Raw genomic sequence first — 18,545 nt, forward strand, 5'->3', positions numbered from 1 at the left:
TCTACGTTTAAACTTATATGATATACAGTAATCCCTAAAATAACTTACTTTTACCTATAACCTATCTACGTTTAAACTTATATGATATAGTTATCCCTAAAATAAATTACTTTTACCCATAACCTATCCACATTTAAACTTTTATGACATACAGGTATCACTAACATCATAAGGTACATTTTATCAGTGCAAAAAGAGACTACACATTTTTGGAAAAATTATCAACAAGAATTATGTGTAATTATATGTGTTGTCTGTCCTGCTTTGTCAACATTAAGCATTTTACATGGGTACTCAAGGATATGTCCAGAAATTTGGAGTTTTTACCCAAAAAATACAAAAAAACATAGAAATGCTAGTAAAGAGTGTAATGCATTCAGATAAACATCCCACGATACACCTATAACCCAAGTTTGGTTGTTCTATAGCTTTTAGATTTTATCAGAAACAGCCTAATGTGCAAGAGCTAAACACAAAACCTGAACACTTTTTTTTTAAGTCCAGAAATTTGAGATTTTTACCACAAACATGCAGAAATCCATGAATTAGTCTGGTAGGCTCTACTACCATGCTACAGTTATGGTTGAGGTTTTGTTTGTCTAACTTTGTCCACTGAAGGCGAAACAAGAATGTATGGTAAACTACTAGTACAGTTTGACTAGTACAGTTTGACTAGTAGTTTGACCAGTACTGTACACTGTTAGTACCTTGAGGCCTTGGTTTTGCTCCTGCTGTACAGCAACTGTTTCCTTGGATTGTTCCAACTGATAGGTGAGACATGTAATTGTCTCCCCTTGACTTAGCACCTCATTCTCGGTGATGGACAGCTTGGCCTGTATTCCAGTCATGTCTGTACGCACCACTTCCAGTGTCCCCTCCATCTGATCTAGTTGTACTGTCAGTCTGTACGAAATATTACACTTTAATGTTCAAAAACATAAAATCAAATCATGTTTATGTCTGTCCTCTATACCAGGTGTACTTATTTTTTTATTCACAATCAGTAATTAATGTTTTTATTCCATTTGCCTTTTGGGAAAATACTTTTCTCTCAGCTTTGTTATTCACAAGAGATGTGTCTAAGACCAATATAGGATAACTCCGAGGTACATCCAGTGACCTGTATGTAGGGAACTAATATTGTTATGAATCCTGACAAGTACATATCTCATTTAAAAGAAGCATTTTAAGGCACATTTTTGTATAATCAATTTGTTAAATGTGATTTCATTACTGACATTTAATCCTCAAACAAATATTAACATACACACAAATAGCGAAAACAATTAAAATGAACTTGGCAAGGTTACAGTCACAAGCTTAGGGATTAATATCCTCTAGCAAATTTAACTCACATTTTTTTCTCTTCTGTTAATTTTTCTGTATCAACAGCATAGCAGGTCTGCATTTCTTTTAATCTAGCTTCATTGTCCTCGAACGCTGTGAATGTAAGACTTGAGGATGATATATGTCCTTCTAGACTGTGAATGTAAGACTGGATGATTATATATGTCCTCGAACGCTGTGAATGTAAGACTGGATGATTATACATGTCCTTCTAGACTGTGAATGTAAGACTTGAGGATTATACATGTCCTCATAGGCTGTGAATGTAAGACTTGAGAATTATATATGTCCTCATAGGCTGTGAATGTAAGACTTGAGGATTATACATGTCCTCATAGGCTGTGAATGTAAGACTTGAGGATTATACATGTCCTCATAGACTGTGAATGTAAGACTTGAGGATTATACATTTCCTTATAGACTGTGAATGTAAGACTTGAGGATTATACATGTCCTCATAGACTGTGAATGTAAGACTTGAGGATACATGTCCTCATAGACTGTGAATGTAAGACTTGAGGATTATACATGTCCTCATAGACTGTGAATGTAAGACTTGAGGATTATACATGTCCTCATAGGTGTGAATGATAGACTTGAGGATTGTAAGACTTGATTATACATGTCCTCATTTTTTTCTCTTCTGTTGATTTTTCTGTTTCAACAGCATAGCAGGTCTGCATTTCTTTTAATCTAGCTTCATTGTCCTCGAACGCTGTGAATGTAAGACTTGAGGATGATATATGTCCTTCTAGACTGTGAATGTAAGACTTGAGGATGATATATGTCCTCGAACGCTGTGAATGTAAGACTGGATGATTATACATGTCCTTCTAGACTGTGAATGTAAGACTTGAGGATTATACATGTCCTCATAGGCTGTGAATGTAAGACTTGAGGATTATATATGTCCTCATAGGCTGTGAATGTAAGACCTGAGGATTAAACATGTCCTTCTAGACTGTGAATGTATAAGACTTGAGGACTATACATGTCCTCATAGGTGTGAATGTAAGGCTTGAGGATTATACATGTCCTCATAGGCTGTGAATGTAAGACTTGAGGATTATACATGTCCTCATAGGTGTGAATGTAAGGCTTGAGGATTATACATGTCCTCATAGGCTGTGAATGTAAGACTTGAGGATTATACATGTCCTCATAGGTGTGAATGTAAGGCTTGAGGATTATACATGTCCTCATAGACTGTGAATGTAAGACTTGAGGATTATACATGTCCTCATAGACTGTGAATGTAAGACTTGAGGATTATACATGTCCTCATAGGCTGTGAATGTAAGACTTGAGGATTATACATGTCCTCATAGGCTGTGAATGTAAGACTTGAGGATTATACATGTCCTCATAGGCTGTGAATGTAAGACTTGAGGATTATATATGTCCTCATAGGCTGTGAATGTAAGACTTGAGGATTATACATGTCCTCATAGACTGTGAATACAAGACTTGAGGATTATACATGTCCTCATAGACTGTGAATGTAAGACTTGAGGATTATACATGTCCTTATAGGCTGTGAATGTAAGACTTGAGGATTATACATGTCCTCATAGACTGTGAATGTAAGACTTGAGGATTATACATGTCCTCATAGACTGTGAATGTAAGACTTGAGGATTATACATGTCCTCATAGACTGTGAATGTAAGACTTGAGGATTATACATGTCCTCATAGACTGTGAATGTAAGACTTGAGGATTATACATGTCCTCATAGGCTGTGAATGTAAGACTTGAGGATTATACATGTCCTCATAGGCTGTGAATGTAAGACTTGAGGATTATACATGTCCTCATAGGCTGTGAATGTAAGACTTGAGGATTATACATGTCCTCATAGACTGTGAATGTAAGACTTGAGGATTATACATGTCCTCATAGGCTGTGAATGTAAGACTTGAGGATTATACATGTCCTCATAGGCTGTGAATGTAAGACTTGAGGATTATACATTCATTTCTATTGACAAGCAAAAAATGATATATTTGAGCATCAAATATCTCCTCAGAATATAGCATATAGACAATTTTCTGAACATTGATGTAAATGAAAATTTCTACAATATGTGTTGTTAATTAACTACCAAGACATGGATTAATCATTACTGTTGTATAGTATCACATTCTGTATAAACTGTAAATTCACGTTGATTGGCAGACATGGTGAACTTTGACCAGGAAGGACACTTCATGAGGTAATGGAAATAACAACACAAAAAAGGTAGTAGATAAATATTTCACCACATGTAAATTCCTTACACCCCAGCTAATAGCGTAAATGAAACACACCTAGGCATATCTAAAGAGCAGTCAACTCATCGTAGAATAGCCTTTTTGTTGTGGTAGATACACGTCAAATAAACTTGTTTGCTGTATATGACATTTCATTCACTTTGGTTAGTTATTTTATAGGAGCCGATCAGTAACTTTGTGTTACTGAAATGGTAGACAATGACCAGATTAGGTTACTGATCAACTCCTATCATGGCTTCACAATATAGCAAAGTTTAAACTTTTAAAACAAATGAAATCATCTGAACAGGTGTCGAGATGTTAATGAAGAGTTCTAACCTCTGGTGACTGAGACGATCTCACTGCTGTTAACCTGAATCTGGCTTTTTGTGATGGTCAGTTCTGCTGACGTGGTTTTGTACAGAGCCTCCATCTGGAAAAAATGTTGATACACCTCATTTAACAAACTGCTATTGTTAACAACTAATATTCCATGTCTTGATGTTAGGTAAAAGTAATACCATTGTATTCATCTTGTCTTGACAAGGACCAGGTATTGTTGCTGAAAATTGAGTAACTCATTATAACTCCATATAATTCATTATAACTCATCATATATTTGTTTGTTTTCCTTTTTTGCATGAAGCTGAAATAAAGTGAATACTTGTGCTAGATTCCCCACTGAATTTCATTATTTTTTGTTGTACTTTGTGTATGAAGTAAAAATGAAGTGCCATACCTGTGCTAGGCTGTCCCGGGACATCTCTAACATCTTCTCCATATCCTCATACTTCTCCAGGACCTCCATCTTCTCATGGTGACAACGCTTCATTTGAACATCATTAGCCTCCATCTTTTTCTTCATGTCAGAAGCCTTCAACAAAACAAAATTTGTACGCTATGCAGTGTCCCACATCGCTTTCCTATACAGGCATTTTGACCGTTATGTTGTTTTTATCTCAATAAGGGCTTAATACAAACTATAAATATCTGCAAGACATAAATGCCCCTGTTGCCACTAGACACCCCGAAACACAGTTTGGTGAGGATTACATCAGCAGTTGTGAGATTAGCTAGTTACATTGCATCGGGATGGGATGTGACGGACATGGGTAACACTATATGACCCTCTCCCCATTTCATCGCAGGGGCATAAAAAAACAAACTTTCTATTAAAACTTATTTAAACTTTCAAACTTTGATAAAACCAATGTTAAAATGAAAAGAATTCCCAGTTAGGGTATTTGAGTCTTGCATTGCCCGGCATACAATTTTCATCTGAACCAATGTTACATAGTCTCGCTTTCTATATTGTTGTGTCATTTGCTCAAATATAGCCTTCAGATGGGCCTATTTATAGGAAAGTAATTTCCTGGTCAAAACAAACACTCGACTGTCCAATAAAGTCCATGAAAGTAGGAAAGGACATCTGGAGGCAAAATGTACTGATGTGTGAAATTTAATATTTTCCTGACATTACATGGGCAATGACTGACTACCTTTAATCAGTTTCGTAATAATAAGTTTAAAGCAAACTCCAAAATACACTAAAATGCATGTATCCCTGAACATTCAGGTTAGTTTATTAATAGCAAGTAAACAATCAGAAATGTGCCGTGGTAATGTTTACATACGCTACACTGCAATTGAGAATAGGTTTCAAAAATTTTTCATTTTAATATGACTCAAATCATTGGAGCTTTACTTTCTGAGTGATGAATCTACTGGAAAACTCAAGATTAAGAGTTCAATGTTGAAAATGCAAGACAATAACTTAAATACATACATCTACCAATAATCACCGATATTTTCACATATGCAGAACCTGACCTATAGGCAATATCACAAAAAGAATTCCCCGCCCCAAAACTTAGCGAGCTGAAACTGTTCCAGTATTCCAATGTTGACAAACTCATGATGAAGTCTACTCGTGAAAATAGATACGAGCATTGCTTGCGTAGTCAAATCAAACCTGTACAGCTAATCTGAATGTCCAGTTTTCAGTCATCCTTACCTGTTGTTCTGTCTGAGCCTGAAGACAGGCCAGTCTGTATGCAGCTGCCTTCAATTTACTGTAATTTTCTGACACACTCTCTTGTATCTTGACCTTGGGAATGAAGACAAGCCATGTAAATTTTGATGTATTAACATGTCTTTAGTGAAAAAGCATCAAGAACAACAGTTATTCCAGAGGTTTAAGTTTCATATTAAAAAGTAATACTAGCAAGGCAGAACTGAAAACAAATCTATAAAAATTCCTACAATACAATGATATATATGACAGGAAATCAGCTTTTGAACGACTGTCAAAAGACGGCAGCGAAAGCATCCAGTTTATTATGATGGCGATGACCAGAGGGGATCTGTAAACTATCCACAGACAAACAGTGATTGGCCAATCACCATTAAATAAACTATATGCTAATATTGAATTTGATAGAATAAAAAATCTTGAAACTCTAATTAGAATTGCCAGCTTTAGGACACTCCATTATTATATTTATTAGAAATTGTGATTCCCAATGAAGGTAGACTGTCTGATGAACAGTTCTGCAATATTGCAATTCAGGGATTAAATGAAAGATTCTCAACATACTTGAAGACTCTCAGCCATGGCAACACTCTCTGTCAGCTCTGTATACTGATCTAGTTCAGCCTGGAGTTCTTGTATCAAAGAGTTGGCACTCAAAAGTTGGTGGTCCCGATCTGCCTCTGATGTCTGATTTATATATCCAGTAATCTGATAATAATCAAATCTAAGCCCATTAGTAAAACAATACAAACAAAATATCCCTATCTTTATTTAGGCTTCAAACCTTTCATCAAATGAAATTTTACTACAGTTTATCATCCTTGACTAAGATTAAAAGAATCTTTCTGTCATAGTCTCTAAACTATATTCGAAGAATTGATGTTTCTTACATTTACCTGTTCAGACTGCAGATCAGCTGCACACTTGCTTACAATGCTGTTGACATAGAGTGACACTTGTTTTTCCAGGATATCGTTGTTCATCTGTTCACAACGGAGACATGGAGAACCATCTGCCTGGGTCTCACAACTGTTTGTTTCTACAGGGTCAATCTGAGTCCCGAAATTGTTTGTTTCTACAGGTTCAATCTGAGTCCCAAAACTGTTTGTTTCTACAGGGTCAATCTGAGTCCCGAAACTGTTTGTTTCTACAGGGTCAATCTGAGTCCCGAAACTGTTTGTTTCTACAGGTTCAACCTGAGTCCCAAAACTGTTTGTTTCTACAGGTTCAATCTGAGTCCCAAAACTGTTTGTTTCTACATGGTCAATCTGAATACCAGAGTTGTTCTTTTCTCCATTGTCATCCTGAACAACAGAGCTGTCTTCTCTCTCCTCAGCTTGTGTTACACCTGTCTTTACAATGCTCTGGAGATCTGCTATGGTCTTTTCCTTTTCTGCTATCTGGTTTTCATATTGCTGGAGAAAGTATAAAATCTTTTATTCAAACAAGAAGCCCAAAATCTTTTATTCAAACAAGAAGCCCATGGGCCTTAAAGGTCACCAAAGTTCTGATATCAGTACAGAACATCAATAAAATATTATTCAAAACTACCATATCCAATATCTAGCATAAAGATTTAAGATTATTTTATTCTAGCAACTCTTACAAGAACATATGACTACTTTAATTTGTACCCCGAACATCAGTCTCATATAGAGACTGTCCGGGCCAATATGTGCATACCATCAAAATGCCATCCCATACCATAATTCTATCCAAGCTTGAATTATTTCCAAAGGCAATTAAACAAATGATCAAAAATTTAGTTCTCAATATAAACTAGTATTAAAGTTTACCCATTCCCAATGGGGAAATGAGGGACTCTAGGGCCTTTCCATATATGCCAGTACACTGTGTATTAAGATTTCTATCATATTTTAGTATTGAGAGGAAGATTTCTGAAAATTCAGTCAATTTGACCCTTTCTGGCCCTGCCAATCAACCCCCTACAGGTCAGTCTGGGCAGATATGTGTATACCATCAAATTGTCATCCAATACTGATAATTCAAATCAAGTTTGAATTAATTCCAATGAGCGTCAAAAATGTGATTTCCTTGTAATCATAAACTACAGTAAATGTATCAGTTCTTCAGAGGGAGACTGGAGACATTAGTGTCCATGAGGGTTGATCAATGAGGACCATATAATTAATATTTTTATTAACCTTTGGCTGCATCTAATTTTCTGTATTCCTGGTCATAATCAATGTCCAGGATAAAAAGAGGTCAGGTCAGGATAACTACATTTCAGAACATACTGCATAGTTATGGTGTAAAGTATTTATTTCTAAATTTCAAAAATATGTGTGAATTTATAGAAGGTCAAATTCAGAATAAAAACTTCATATTATAACAAAAGCACTTCCTTACAAAATTATACCTGCTGTGTCAAGAGATCTGAGGGCACTCATACAAAGTAATTATATGTTCTCCAATTTCATTCCTTGTAGGGATTGATAATTTTTTACTTACATTTTCTCGTAAACTCTTGAAAATTATTGATGAAAATTATTGCCAAACTTCCCCATTGTATGAGATGGAAACTAACTGTTTAAGGAGAACACATGTCCAGCAACAATTACCTGTTTGGCTTTTGCGATGACTTCGTCCACCTTCTTACACACAAGTGAGTTCAGGAGCACATCATCGGTGCTGGAATTATCTTTATCCTGGTAGACAAGTAAGGACGGACGCACCCTGGAAATTAAAATAAAAGCAATAATAAAGAAATACTTAAGTGTTTCTGGGTTGGTAGTAGGGATGTCGCCGTGACTCACGGTTAAGATTTTTTTCGGTTCGGTTATCAGTTTTTGGTTATTCCAGGTCGGTTCAGGCAACAAGGTAATTTTTTATATAATTTCTTCTACTAAAACAGAACATTTAGACATTAGCAGAACTATTGTAATTGCAGAAATACACTTCACATTTTTTACAAATTGTGATCAGATGCAAATACAAAATTGAACAATACCAAGGAACAGAACTTCTACTTTGAAACCATTTCTGCTGCACAGTTGACAAAATGGCTCATGAGTACTCTTTCCTATCAAAAAGTATTTAGCATCACTTTTTTAAAATATCAAAATATTGACAGTTAAAATGGGCTGGTGTCTTTAGACATTTCAGAAGAGATTGTAAAAAAGTTTTTTGATAGCTCAAAACAATGGAGTTTGAACAATTATTGCTAATGCTAACTTATGCATAGATAATTTTTCTTTAAAGAAAAAATACCATACCTTGCTGCCCTGCGACCTGGAGTTTTCAGTGTAGGTGTGATCTGGCTGTAGTAGGCTTTCTTGTTACCTCTGCTGACAGCCAGGTTGTCTACATTCTGTAGCGGGGTTCTACAGAAAGCAGGGGAAGCACTGGAAGTGTTGACTACGATCTGGAAATAAACCAAATATAATTAATAATCTACACTTCATATGTACCCATCATATTGTTATTGACTCATCAAATCTGTAAACAAAACGAGCAATGGATGCTAACATTCTGCAATAAGTCACATTTCCCTTATTGAGCTTTTCCACACCCTAGCGTGCAGTTGACAGAGAAACTATTCATAGAAAACACAGAATGGCTAATCAACGAAAGTCTCTCAGACCTGCTATCACCTGAAAAAGATTTATTACAATGTGAAATTCTCCAATCTGATTAAAATCAGCTTCACATTTACTACATACTACACCAGAACATCTGAAGGTGCTTTGATCAGGGCCACACAGTGACTGGTTGTTGTTTATCCGAAATGTAACCACATCTGATCAGATGGAACAGCCTGACTAAAGTAAAATATTGTTGATGATTGAACTCCTCATCCTAGAGTAGCTTTTGTAAATACTTACCTTTTCAAAAGCAGGCACCAGTCTGTTTTCCTTGTTTTCTACCTCCATTCTGAGTACATGTACACTAGCTATTCACAGTTATTGTGCTATAAAACTTCAACTAGCCTTCAAGATATGAACCACATCATATCTGAAATGAACAGCAAAGGTAAACAAAAGAATGAAGATATATACATGTACAACAAAATATAATATTTTAATAGACCTTTCGAAAAAATATTCACAATAAAATTGCCAGAATTGTAATACCAACTACAGTAATGACAAGATATCTAAGATAGGTTCCAAGTTTTAAAAATATATAGTCATAAATATTTCATAGGCCATTCCTTTCAGAGGTTTTTGAAATGGACTTTGAGACATACAGCTTTGTGAACTTATGAAATGTTATGCCTGTTGTTGGGCAAGTTTTGATCAGTTCCTATATGGAGGACAGGGTTTTAAGTATAAATTCACTGACAATCAGTATGTTCCCGGAACCATAGCATCATTGCACCCTATGTCTAATTTCAAAAATCTTATGGATTTTTTTATTCCCAATAAGGTATTAAAAAGCACAGGTACATGTAGACATGATTATGATGTTTTTATTAAAAATGTGACATTATAGAGGAGTAAATCATTGTATTAAAAATTGCATGCTTAATTGGAAAAATAATATTGTACCTTGACCTTATAAAATACTAAAAGGTAAGCAAGTAATTGATCAGAAATCTAGGTCACTGCCTGCCCTCTCCGGGAATCCCTGTTCTCCCCGAAATATGCAAAGTTTTACAGCCTCAAACCTATGTGCCGTCAATTCAGTAAATGTTTTTCTTCTTAGTTGGCCATTATTTATTTCATGTTGTGCATGCATTTAGTATCTATAAGGCCAATGTACGATTTTTTTTTTTTTACAAATTAAGCATGCGATTTTAATACAATAATTTACTCGTCTATAATGTCACAATTTGATTAAAAACATCAGTATCATGTCCACAAGTACCTGTGAATCTTATTAGATATAAATAGTTTTAGTGTCAACATTGGAAACTTGAGTGCAAAGCCAACCAAAACATATGCATCATCGTATAAGAACAAGTTGGTACGCGACTTCTTCCAACTATCTGGTGTGTGCACAATGGAAACATCCTCTTTGACATTAATTTAAGCATCAAAACTGATGTAGTTGCCCTAAACCTCATTCTTGGAGTACCTGTCACCATGCAAGTTATTTGAAGCTTTGATCAACATCATGGAAAAATATTTCGGGGGATACATCAGTTTTACGAATAAATTGCCATATTCGGAAAATAATTATGTTAATGAAAGACCATTCATGTAATTATTATATATATATGACATCAAATCATGTTACCCTCAAATGCTGTGTTCAAACTTCGCTCTATTTTTACGGCAGGTGTGTTCGAAATGTAACAACGGTTTTGATTGGACAATTTTTGACGTTCGGAATATTTTCTCAAAGCATCGGAATACCTTTAGAATTTTCTAGCAAAGAACTTTTTACTATCTTTTTAAAAACTACTTATATGTTAAAAATATCAAATAATTTTGTTAAAGTAATAAAACTGACTGAACAAAGTCAAAATTAAACGAAAATATCTATCTTTTTTCAGTGTTTACATCACGTGACTTAGCGCGCCGCATATCAAAATGGAGGCTACTTTGCGGAGAACTGTCACAAATTTTACTGACGTACTTTTCCCAGTTTCTAAGAATGCACAGGATCCAAATCAGCATCAGATACTCAAAACAGGTTTTTATTCCCACAAATCTTGTATTCACTGACATTTTTTCATAAAGTGACGTTGTCTACACATTGATTTTATATATGTTTACATTTCCAAAGCATGTCTCAACAAAACCGTCACCCACATTGTTATTCCCATTTGTCTCTGAAAATGAGAAAACATACCAGATTCGAATGTGTTATGTTTCTTTCTTCTGCAACCACTTACATTTTCCAGCTCGATTGCGTGTATTCAGTTGAACTGATCCCCATCATTAACGTGTACAACATTTCATTCTTTGCTGTACCAAGATCAAGATAAGACGTTTCGGCCCAGATTCATTGCACATCTATGCACATAGATTTTATTAGTAATGTAACTTAATTATATGTAAATTTATGATAACTGTCAAACAGTTATATTGCTACTGAAACAAAATCATTCATGTGTACAATGAATCGATCATTTTAAAAGCAACCAGAATTACTCCGCACTATAAGAAGATTCAACCGAGTTTGCTCCATATAAATCTGATGACTTTTCAGTGTACCGAGGAAATAGTTTTGATAAAAATCATAGGTATATACTTCGACCACAGAAGACCACTGTCTCCAGCTTGTATACAAGAAGTTTCTAGCGGTGAACTGGAAGATCGACGTGAAGCTAATGTTACACCAGTTTCTACAAAAAGATACCAAAGTATCTCACCGCAAAATATTACCCAGTTTTGCTTACCTTGGTCTGCTGCAAGACAATATAACATGTACATGTGACACAGACAGGATACTGGCATCCTATAAATATATAACTTATAAGCTGCAGGCAGTTTCTGTTAGATACAGTTGATTGAGTTTATCGACAGTCTCACCAAGAATCTCAAGGAGATCTTATTAAACCCGGAAACACGTATCATACTACAACGTACTTATGTATAGATCAAGAAAGACCTCCAAATGGGATATCCTCATCATTGTTTTTGCCAAGGCTTTTGACAAAGTCAACTGCCTCCTAATCCACAACATACACCAGTACTGCATCCAGGGTAAGGTAAATAGCTGGGTCAAATGTTGGTTCTAAAGAAGGAACCAGACAATTGTTGTGGAGGAAGTGAACTCATCAGCTATATGGCTATGATCCATTGTTTGGCTATTTGCAGATAATTTTATTGCCTACCTCACTATATCATCTGACTATGGATGCTGAACACGTTCAGGATGATTTTGATAAGCTTGCTGGTCAATATGAGGAGTAGACTGGTGTATGCAGTTCCATCCAGCAAAACGTACAGTCCTCATTGTCGCCAACAAGTGAAACCCTATATTGAGACATAGAGTACACTATTCAGGGGCAATTACTTGAAGCAGTAACATCAGACAAGTACCTGCCCTGGGGGTTACCATCTCACACACTTTCCACTTCAGTGTATATATACGTATACATTACAAATTATTTTGATAATTTTGTCTGATTTATTTAAAGACGACCGAGTGTAGTCAACTTAACATATCCATCAATTCTGATTCTGATATACAAAAAGTTTATGTGGATACTTATCAATGTGGATAAAATGTTTTCTAAGATTATTTTTTTTACTTTTCAGGAAATGAGTATGTGTCCAACCTTCCGCTACAGATGGCCATTTATTTCAATATGTTCTTCATACCATTTTGGTTAACATCAATACTTGTGTGCTTTGAGATAAAGGTATGTGATTATTTCAGGATTGAAACGCTTCTCTTTAACATTGAATGAAACTGATTTTAATATCTAATACAACAAAGATTTTTAAATCTTCATATCTTACGTTTCAAAAAAACAAAACTGAGCTTTGCCTATGGGTTCCATATTTGTTTATTAGATAAATATTTACAACGTTAACTGACGTTATAGGGAAACAAATTTTTGTGTGATTAAAATTTTCCTGTTTACCAGCTGGCTTAGTTCTGTCTTGAACAAAAACCGTAATTGTTTTAGTATTTCAACAATAATTTCAAATTTACACCACATTATAGTAATAGCCCGATTACTTGACACTGTGATGGAATGACATGATCTTATTTTTTGGAAAACATTCCTGTGCTTGTACATGTGCTAGGTTAAGATATTGTGTATGTTTATACAAGTGATATATCTCTTTGATGTGTTTTTTCCCCAGTATACTCGTCTCTCCATCTTGTACGTGATCGTGCTGATTGCCATCTACATCGTATATACACTTATAGAGGTCATCCGCCTATATATAGGGTACACCGGCAACCTAACAGAAAGGGTGAGTAGACAGGTATCCACCTTTATATAGGGTACACCGACAACCTAACAGTAAGGGTGTGTAGACACGTGTCCGCCTATATATATGGTACACAGGCAACCTAACAGAGAGGGTGAGTAGACACGTATCCCCCTATATATAGGGTACACCGACAACCTAACACTAAGGGTGAGTAGACACGTGTCCGCCTATATATAGGGTACACAGGCAACCTAACAGAAAGGGCGAGTAGACACGTATCCCCCTATATATAGGGTACACAGACAACCTAACACTAAGGGTGAGTAGACACGTATCCACCTATATATAGGGTACACAGGCAACCTAACAGAGAGGGTGAGTAGACACGTATCCACCTATATATAGGGTACACAGGCAACCTAACACTAAGGGTGAGTAGACACGTATCCACCTATATATAGGGTACACCGGCAACCTAACACTAAGGGTGAGTAGACACGTATCCACCTATATATAGGGTACACAGGCAACCTAACAGAAAGGGCGAGTAGACACGTATCCACCTATATATAGGGTACACAGGCAACCTAACTAGAGAGGGTGAGTAGACACGTATCCACCTATATATAGGGTACACAGGCAACCTAACAGAGAGGGTGAGTGGACACGTATCCACCTATATATAGGGTACACAGGCAACCTAACAGAGAGGGTGAGTAGACACGTATCCACCTATATATAGGGTACACCGGCAACCTAACAGAGAGGGCGAGTAGACACGTATCCACCTATATATAATGTCATCATTAGTCCCTGATTCTGAGCAAGGGTTTCACCAGTTCATGTATATATGTATAAAGTATCTTGTCATTTGTTCAAAATCCAAGATGGCTGCCATGACATTGAATGTATTAATGATTGCACAATCATAGTTTTCCAAAACATAAACAAGCACATATTTCAAACTTGAAGTGGGCCGTGTTTAATGGTGTATATTTGTTTACTGTAGGTTCCTGCATTGGCCGTGTTTAATGGTGTATATTTGTTGTAGGTCCCCGAGTTGGCCGTGTTTAATGGTGTATATTTGTATACTGTAGGTCCCTGATCAGTTGACCATGATTAATGGTGTATATTTGTTTACTGTAGGTTCCTGAGTTGGCCGTTTTTAATGGTGTATGTTTGTTTGCTGTAGGTCCCCGAGTTGGCCGTGTTTAATGGTGTATGTTTGTTTGCTGTAGGTCCCTGAGTTGGCCGTGTTTAATGGTGTATATTTGTTTGCTGTAGGTCCCTGAGTTCGCCGTGTTTAATGGTGTATGTTTGTATACTGTAGGTCCCTGAGTTGGCCGTGTTTAATGGTGTATATTTGTTTGCTGTAGGTCCCTGAGTTGGCCGTGTTTAATGGTGTTTATTTGTTTGCTGTAGGTCCCTGAGTTGGCCGTGTTTAATGGTGTATATTTGTTGTAGGTTCTTGAGTTGGCTGTTTTTAATGGTGTATTATTTGTTTGCTGTAGGTTCCTGAGTTGGCCGTGTTTAATGGTGTATGTTTGTATAATGTAGGTCCCTGAGTTGGCCGTGTTTAATGGTGTATATTTGTTTACTGTAGGTTCCTGAGTTGGCCGTGTTTAATGGTGTATGTTTGTATACTGTAGGTCCCTGAGTTGGCCGTGTTTAATGGTGTATGTTTGTATACTGTAGGTCCCTGAGTTGGCCGTGTTTAATGGTGTATATTTGTTTGCTGAAGGTCCCCGAGTTGGCCGTGTTTAATGGTGTATATTTGTTGTAGGTCCCTGAGATGGCCGTGTTTAATGGTGAATGTTTGTTTACTGTGTGTTCCTGAGTTGGCCGTGTTTAATGGTGTATGTTTGTTTACTGTAGGTTCCCGAGTTGGCCGTGTTTAATGGTGTATGTTTGTATAATGTAGGTTCCCGAGTTGGCCGTGTTTAATGGTGTATATTTGTTTGCTGTAGGTTCCTGAGTTGGCCGTGTTTAATGGTGTATATTTGTATACTGTAGGTCCCTGAGATGGCCGTGTTTAATGGTGTATGTTTGTTTGCTGAAGGTTCCTGAGTTGGCCGTGTTTAATGGTGAATGTTTGTATACTGTAGGTCCCTGAGATGGCCGTGTTTAATGGTGTATGTTTGTTTGCTGTGGGTTCCTGAGTTGGCCGTGTTTAATGGTGAATGTTTGTATACTGTAGGTTCCCGAGTTGGCCGTGTTTAATGGTGAATGTTTGTATACTGTGGGTTCCCGAGTTGGCCGTGTTTAATGGTGTATATTTGTTTGCTGTGGGTTCCTGAGATGGCCGTGTTTAATGGTGAATGTTTGTATACTGTGGGTTCCTGAGTTGGCCGTGTTTAATGGTGAATGTTTGTATACTGTAGGTTCCTGAGTTGGCCGTGTTTAATGGTGAATGTTTGTATAATGTAGGTTCCCGAGTTGGCCGTGTTTAATGGTGTATATTGTAGGTCCCTGAGTTGGCCGTTTTTAATGGTGTATATTTGTTTGCGGTAGGTCCTGGAGTTTGCCGTTTTTAATGGTGTATGTTTGTTTGCTGTAGGTCCCTGAGATGGCCGTGTTTAATGGTGTATATTTGTTTGCTGTAGGTTCCTGAGTTGGCCATGTTTAATGGTGTATGTTTGTTTGCTGTAGGTTCCTGAGTTGGCCATGTTTAATGGTGTATATTTGTTTACTGTAGGTTCCCGAGTTGGCTGGTTCCTGGCTTCTGACGTTGCTGATACAGTTACCACTGATCCTACTACTGACGTTCAATGAAGATGCCATTCTGTTACCACTGGAGCGGGCGGTACATATCATAGAGGCCCTATTTATTCTGTTTGAAGCTGTTTGTGGCTACTTCGCTATCAGGACAATGGTTAATTACCAGGTGACAAAATTCCACTTACGACAGTTTACCGACCTGGAGCAGCTTCCAGGGGAGGAGGTACATTGGCACGATGGCTATGACTCCTACCATCAGAACCTTCTCACATAGTTTATACTTTGTTTTAATGTGTCAATATCAATATCTAGCCATTATAGACCATATAACAACTAACTACAAACAATTGAAATACAAATTCATTATTTTTTTCAGACCTAATGACAATTTTCAATATATCATTGAAAGTAATTTGTCATACTTGAAATTGAATGCAGACATTCCAAACCTTTGGTCTTGACCTGTGTATGATTCCGTCCATTGAGTGATATAAGAATGAGTTTAACAGTAAAACACTCCCGATCTGTAATCAGAGTATTTATTATACTCCAGGCAGATAAGCTGACAGGAAGGTAAATGTATTATGTTTTGTCCCCTTAGACTGCCAATCCTTCTCTCACACGTCATCACTCTAATGGCTGTTTTATCAACAGATTTTACCTGTCTTTTGATGATCACTGACCTGTGCTATAGGAACTACAACACTGTGATAAAGTGTTAATATTTAGACACTAGTAATAGAGATATCTATATTCTTTGTTCATTAATGATTTGTGTGATGTGAGAGAGAAATGTGAGTGTTTGATAAGGTGAGGATGAAACACTTGAATTTAAATTAATAAATATTTTTTATAATGTAATATCATTTGTTTGATTTATCTTTTACAATATTTTAAAATGTTACATATAAAAAATATGACAATAGACAATAGTACTTGTTCTTTATGCCAAACTCTATCAATATTTTTGTTATCAATAGATACAGGGTATACTACACATACTTACCAATTATAGACCTTGTGGTGAGGTCAATATAGTATTGTACCAACCTGGTAGAATCAAATTTGATAGAATCAAAAGTCCTTAATTTCTGTAATAAATATGTCTTGACAACAGAAAATTTACAGGTACATCGGAACATTATAATGGTTCAATGATTATGACATCTTATTGCATTTAAAATGCAGTATTTAATCAATGTTTCATAAAATAGAAATATCAGGTCAATATCGGGTTAACATCTCAAAATATCAACCAGTACATGATCAAATTTTAGCAAAAAGGAAAAATAAAGTTGGACAATATGATGATTATCTATTGATTTATCCTCAAGGTCAGCGGGATCAAATATGTTGCTACAATTTGAAAATATATATGATATTTGGCCATCAGGTACATAGGTTTGAGGGCTACAAAATTTCCCCAAACACACGACCATGACCCATTTCCAAGGTCACATGTGAACAAATAACCTTTGAGAATCTAATATCAAGTTTCTTGGGACCCAGGGTACATCAATGTGGCAAATAGTTTCAGTGAGTTCTCAAAGGAGTTCTTACTTTGAAAACGCTTTACAGGCTCGAAGGTCAAAGGTCAAGATCACTAACATAAATCTGTTAATACAAAATATCTTTAGTTATGTATAGCTGATTGCTTTGGAACACTCCGGTTTGTCGGTACACACGTTGTGGGGGCCTTCTCTAAAGTGTAGGTACTCATTCGGTTGATATATATATATGTCTGTGAAACCAGGTCATTATTGCAATTAAAACACCTGTTTAAGGACCATGAGGAAACCATGTAACTGACTTGAGAAATGTAGTCTTGATATTTTGTTACAAGTTGATATCTCAATAACGACTTTGCCGCTTCATGACTTCTATTTTGGTACCACAAGTAATGATAATAATAGTCCAACTAATATCAATGTATGTGGCTACAATCCAACCTAAAGTGGAGTTTTGACTCTGCCAAAATTTACGTATTGATCCACGAAAATTGTAATTGTCCGTTAGAGAACAAACCTTAGAATCATAAGTAAGGTCTACATAATGTCACAGCACGAGCTCACGGAGACTTAAATTCTTTAAACATACGTCCACAGTGATCTTCAGGATTGCTATTAATAACACCTAGTTTGAATCCAATCTGGAAGTGGGAATTTTGCATTGTTGGGGGACGGGAAGGAGGATCACCACAGCTTGTGCCTTCAACAATTCAGCCTCGCCAATCCTATGTGCGACATCATTTGGGTTTAGACGTTATTGAATTTGGACATTTCCTTCCTTTAAGGTTTATATGCCGCTTTCCCGAGTTGTTTATAATATATATACAGTCTATCTACATCTGGTTCGTGCTCTATTTCCTGCTGGACGGTTTATTTTGGTTTA

At 36.3% G+C, this 18,545-nt stretch overlaps 2 protein-coding genes across 2 annotated transcripts in view; one reads left to right on the forward strand and one right to left on the reverse strand.

Annotated features, from left to right (window-relative positions):
- The window catches only part of LOC117333544 (coiled-coil domain-containing protein 18-like), a 46,163-nt gene extending 35,273 nt beyond the window's left edge, over positions 1–10,890 (reverse strand). The window contains exons 1-11 of the mRNA XM_033892879.1: positions 10,834–10,890; positions 9,477–9,606; positions 8,868–9,016; positions 8,214–8,328; positions 6,528–7,046; positions 6,196–6,339; positions 5,614–5,706; positions 4,339–4,473; positions 3,939–4,032; positions 1,356–1,440; positions 708–903 (exon numbers count right to left, since the gene is read on the reverse strand). Coding sequence (XP_033748770.1) covers positions 708–903; positions 1,356–1,440; positions 3,939–4,032; positions 4,339–4,473; positions 5,614–5,706; positions 6,196–6,339; positions 6,528–7,046; positions 8,214–8,328; positions 8,868–9,016; positions 9,477–9,524 — 1,578 coding nt within the window. The 5' untranslated portion in view covers positions 9,525–9,606; positions 10,834–10,890. The remainder of the gene's footprint in view (positions 1–707; positions 904–1,355; positions 1,441–3,938; positions 4,033–4,338; positions 4,474–5,613; positions 5,707–6,195; positions 6,340–6,527; positions 7,047–8,213; positions 8,329–8,867; positions 9,017–9,476; positions 9,607–10,833) is intronic.
- Positions 10,891–11,116: 226 nt separating this feature from the next.
- On the forward strand, positions 11,117–17,015 carry LOC117333546 (transmembrane protein 17B-like). The gene is made up of 4 exons (XM_033892881.1): positions 11,117–11,232; positions 12,807–12,910; positions 13,362–13,475; positions 16,132–17,015. Exons 1-4 carry the CDS (start codon positions 11,130–11,132, stop codon positions 16,426–16,428), a joined length of 618 nt encoding a protein of 205 aa, XP_033748772.1. The 5' UTR covers positions 11,117–11,129; the 3' UTR covers positions 16,429–17,015.
- The last annotated feature ends 1,530 nt before the right edge of the window (positions 17,016–18,545 follow it).

This window comes from Pecten maximus, chromosome 8, assembly GCF_902652985.1.
Source record: "Pecten maximus chromosome 8, xPecMax1.1, whole genome shotgun sequence".
Classification (NCBI taxonomy): domain Eukaryota; kingdom Metazoa; phylum Mollusca; class Bivalvia; order Pectinida; family Pectinidae; genus Pecten; species Pecten maximus.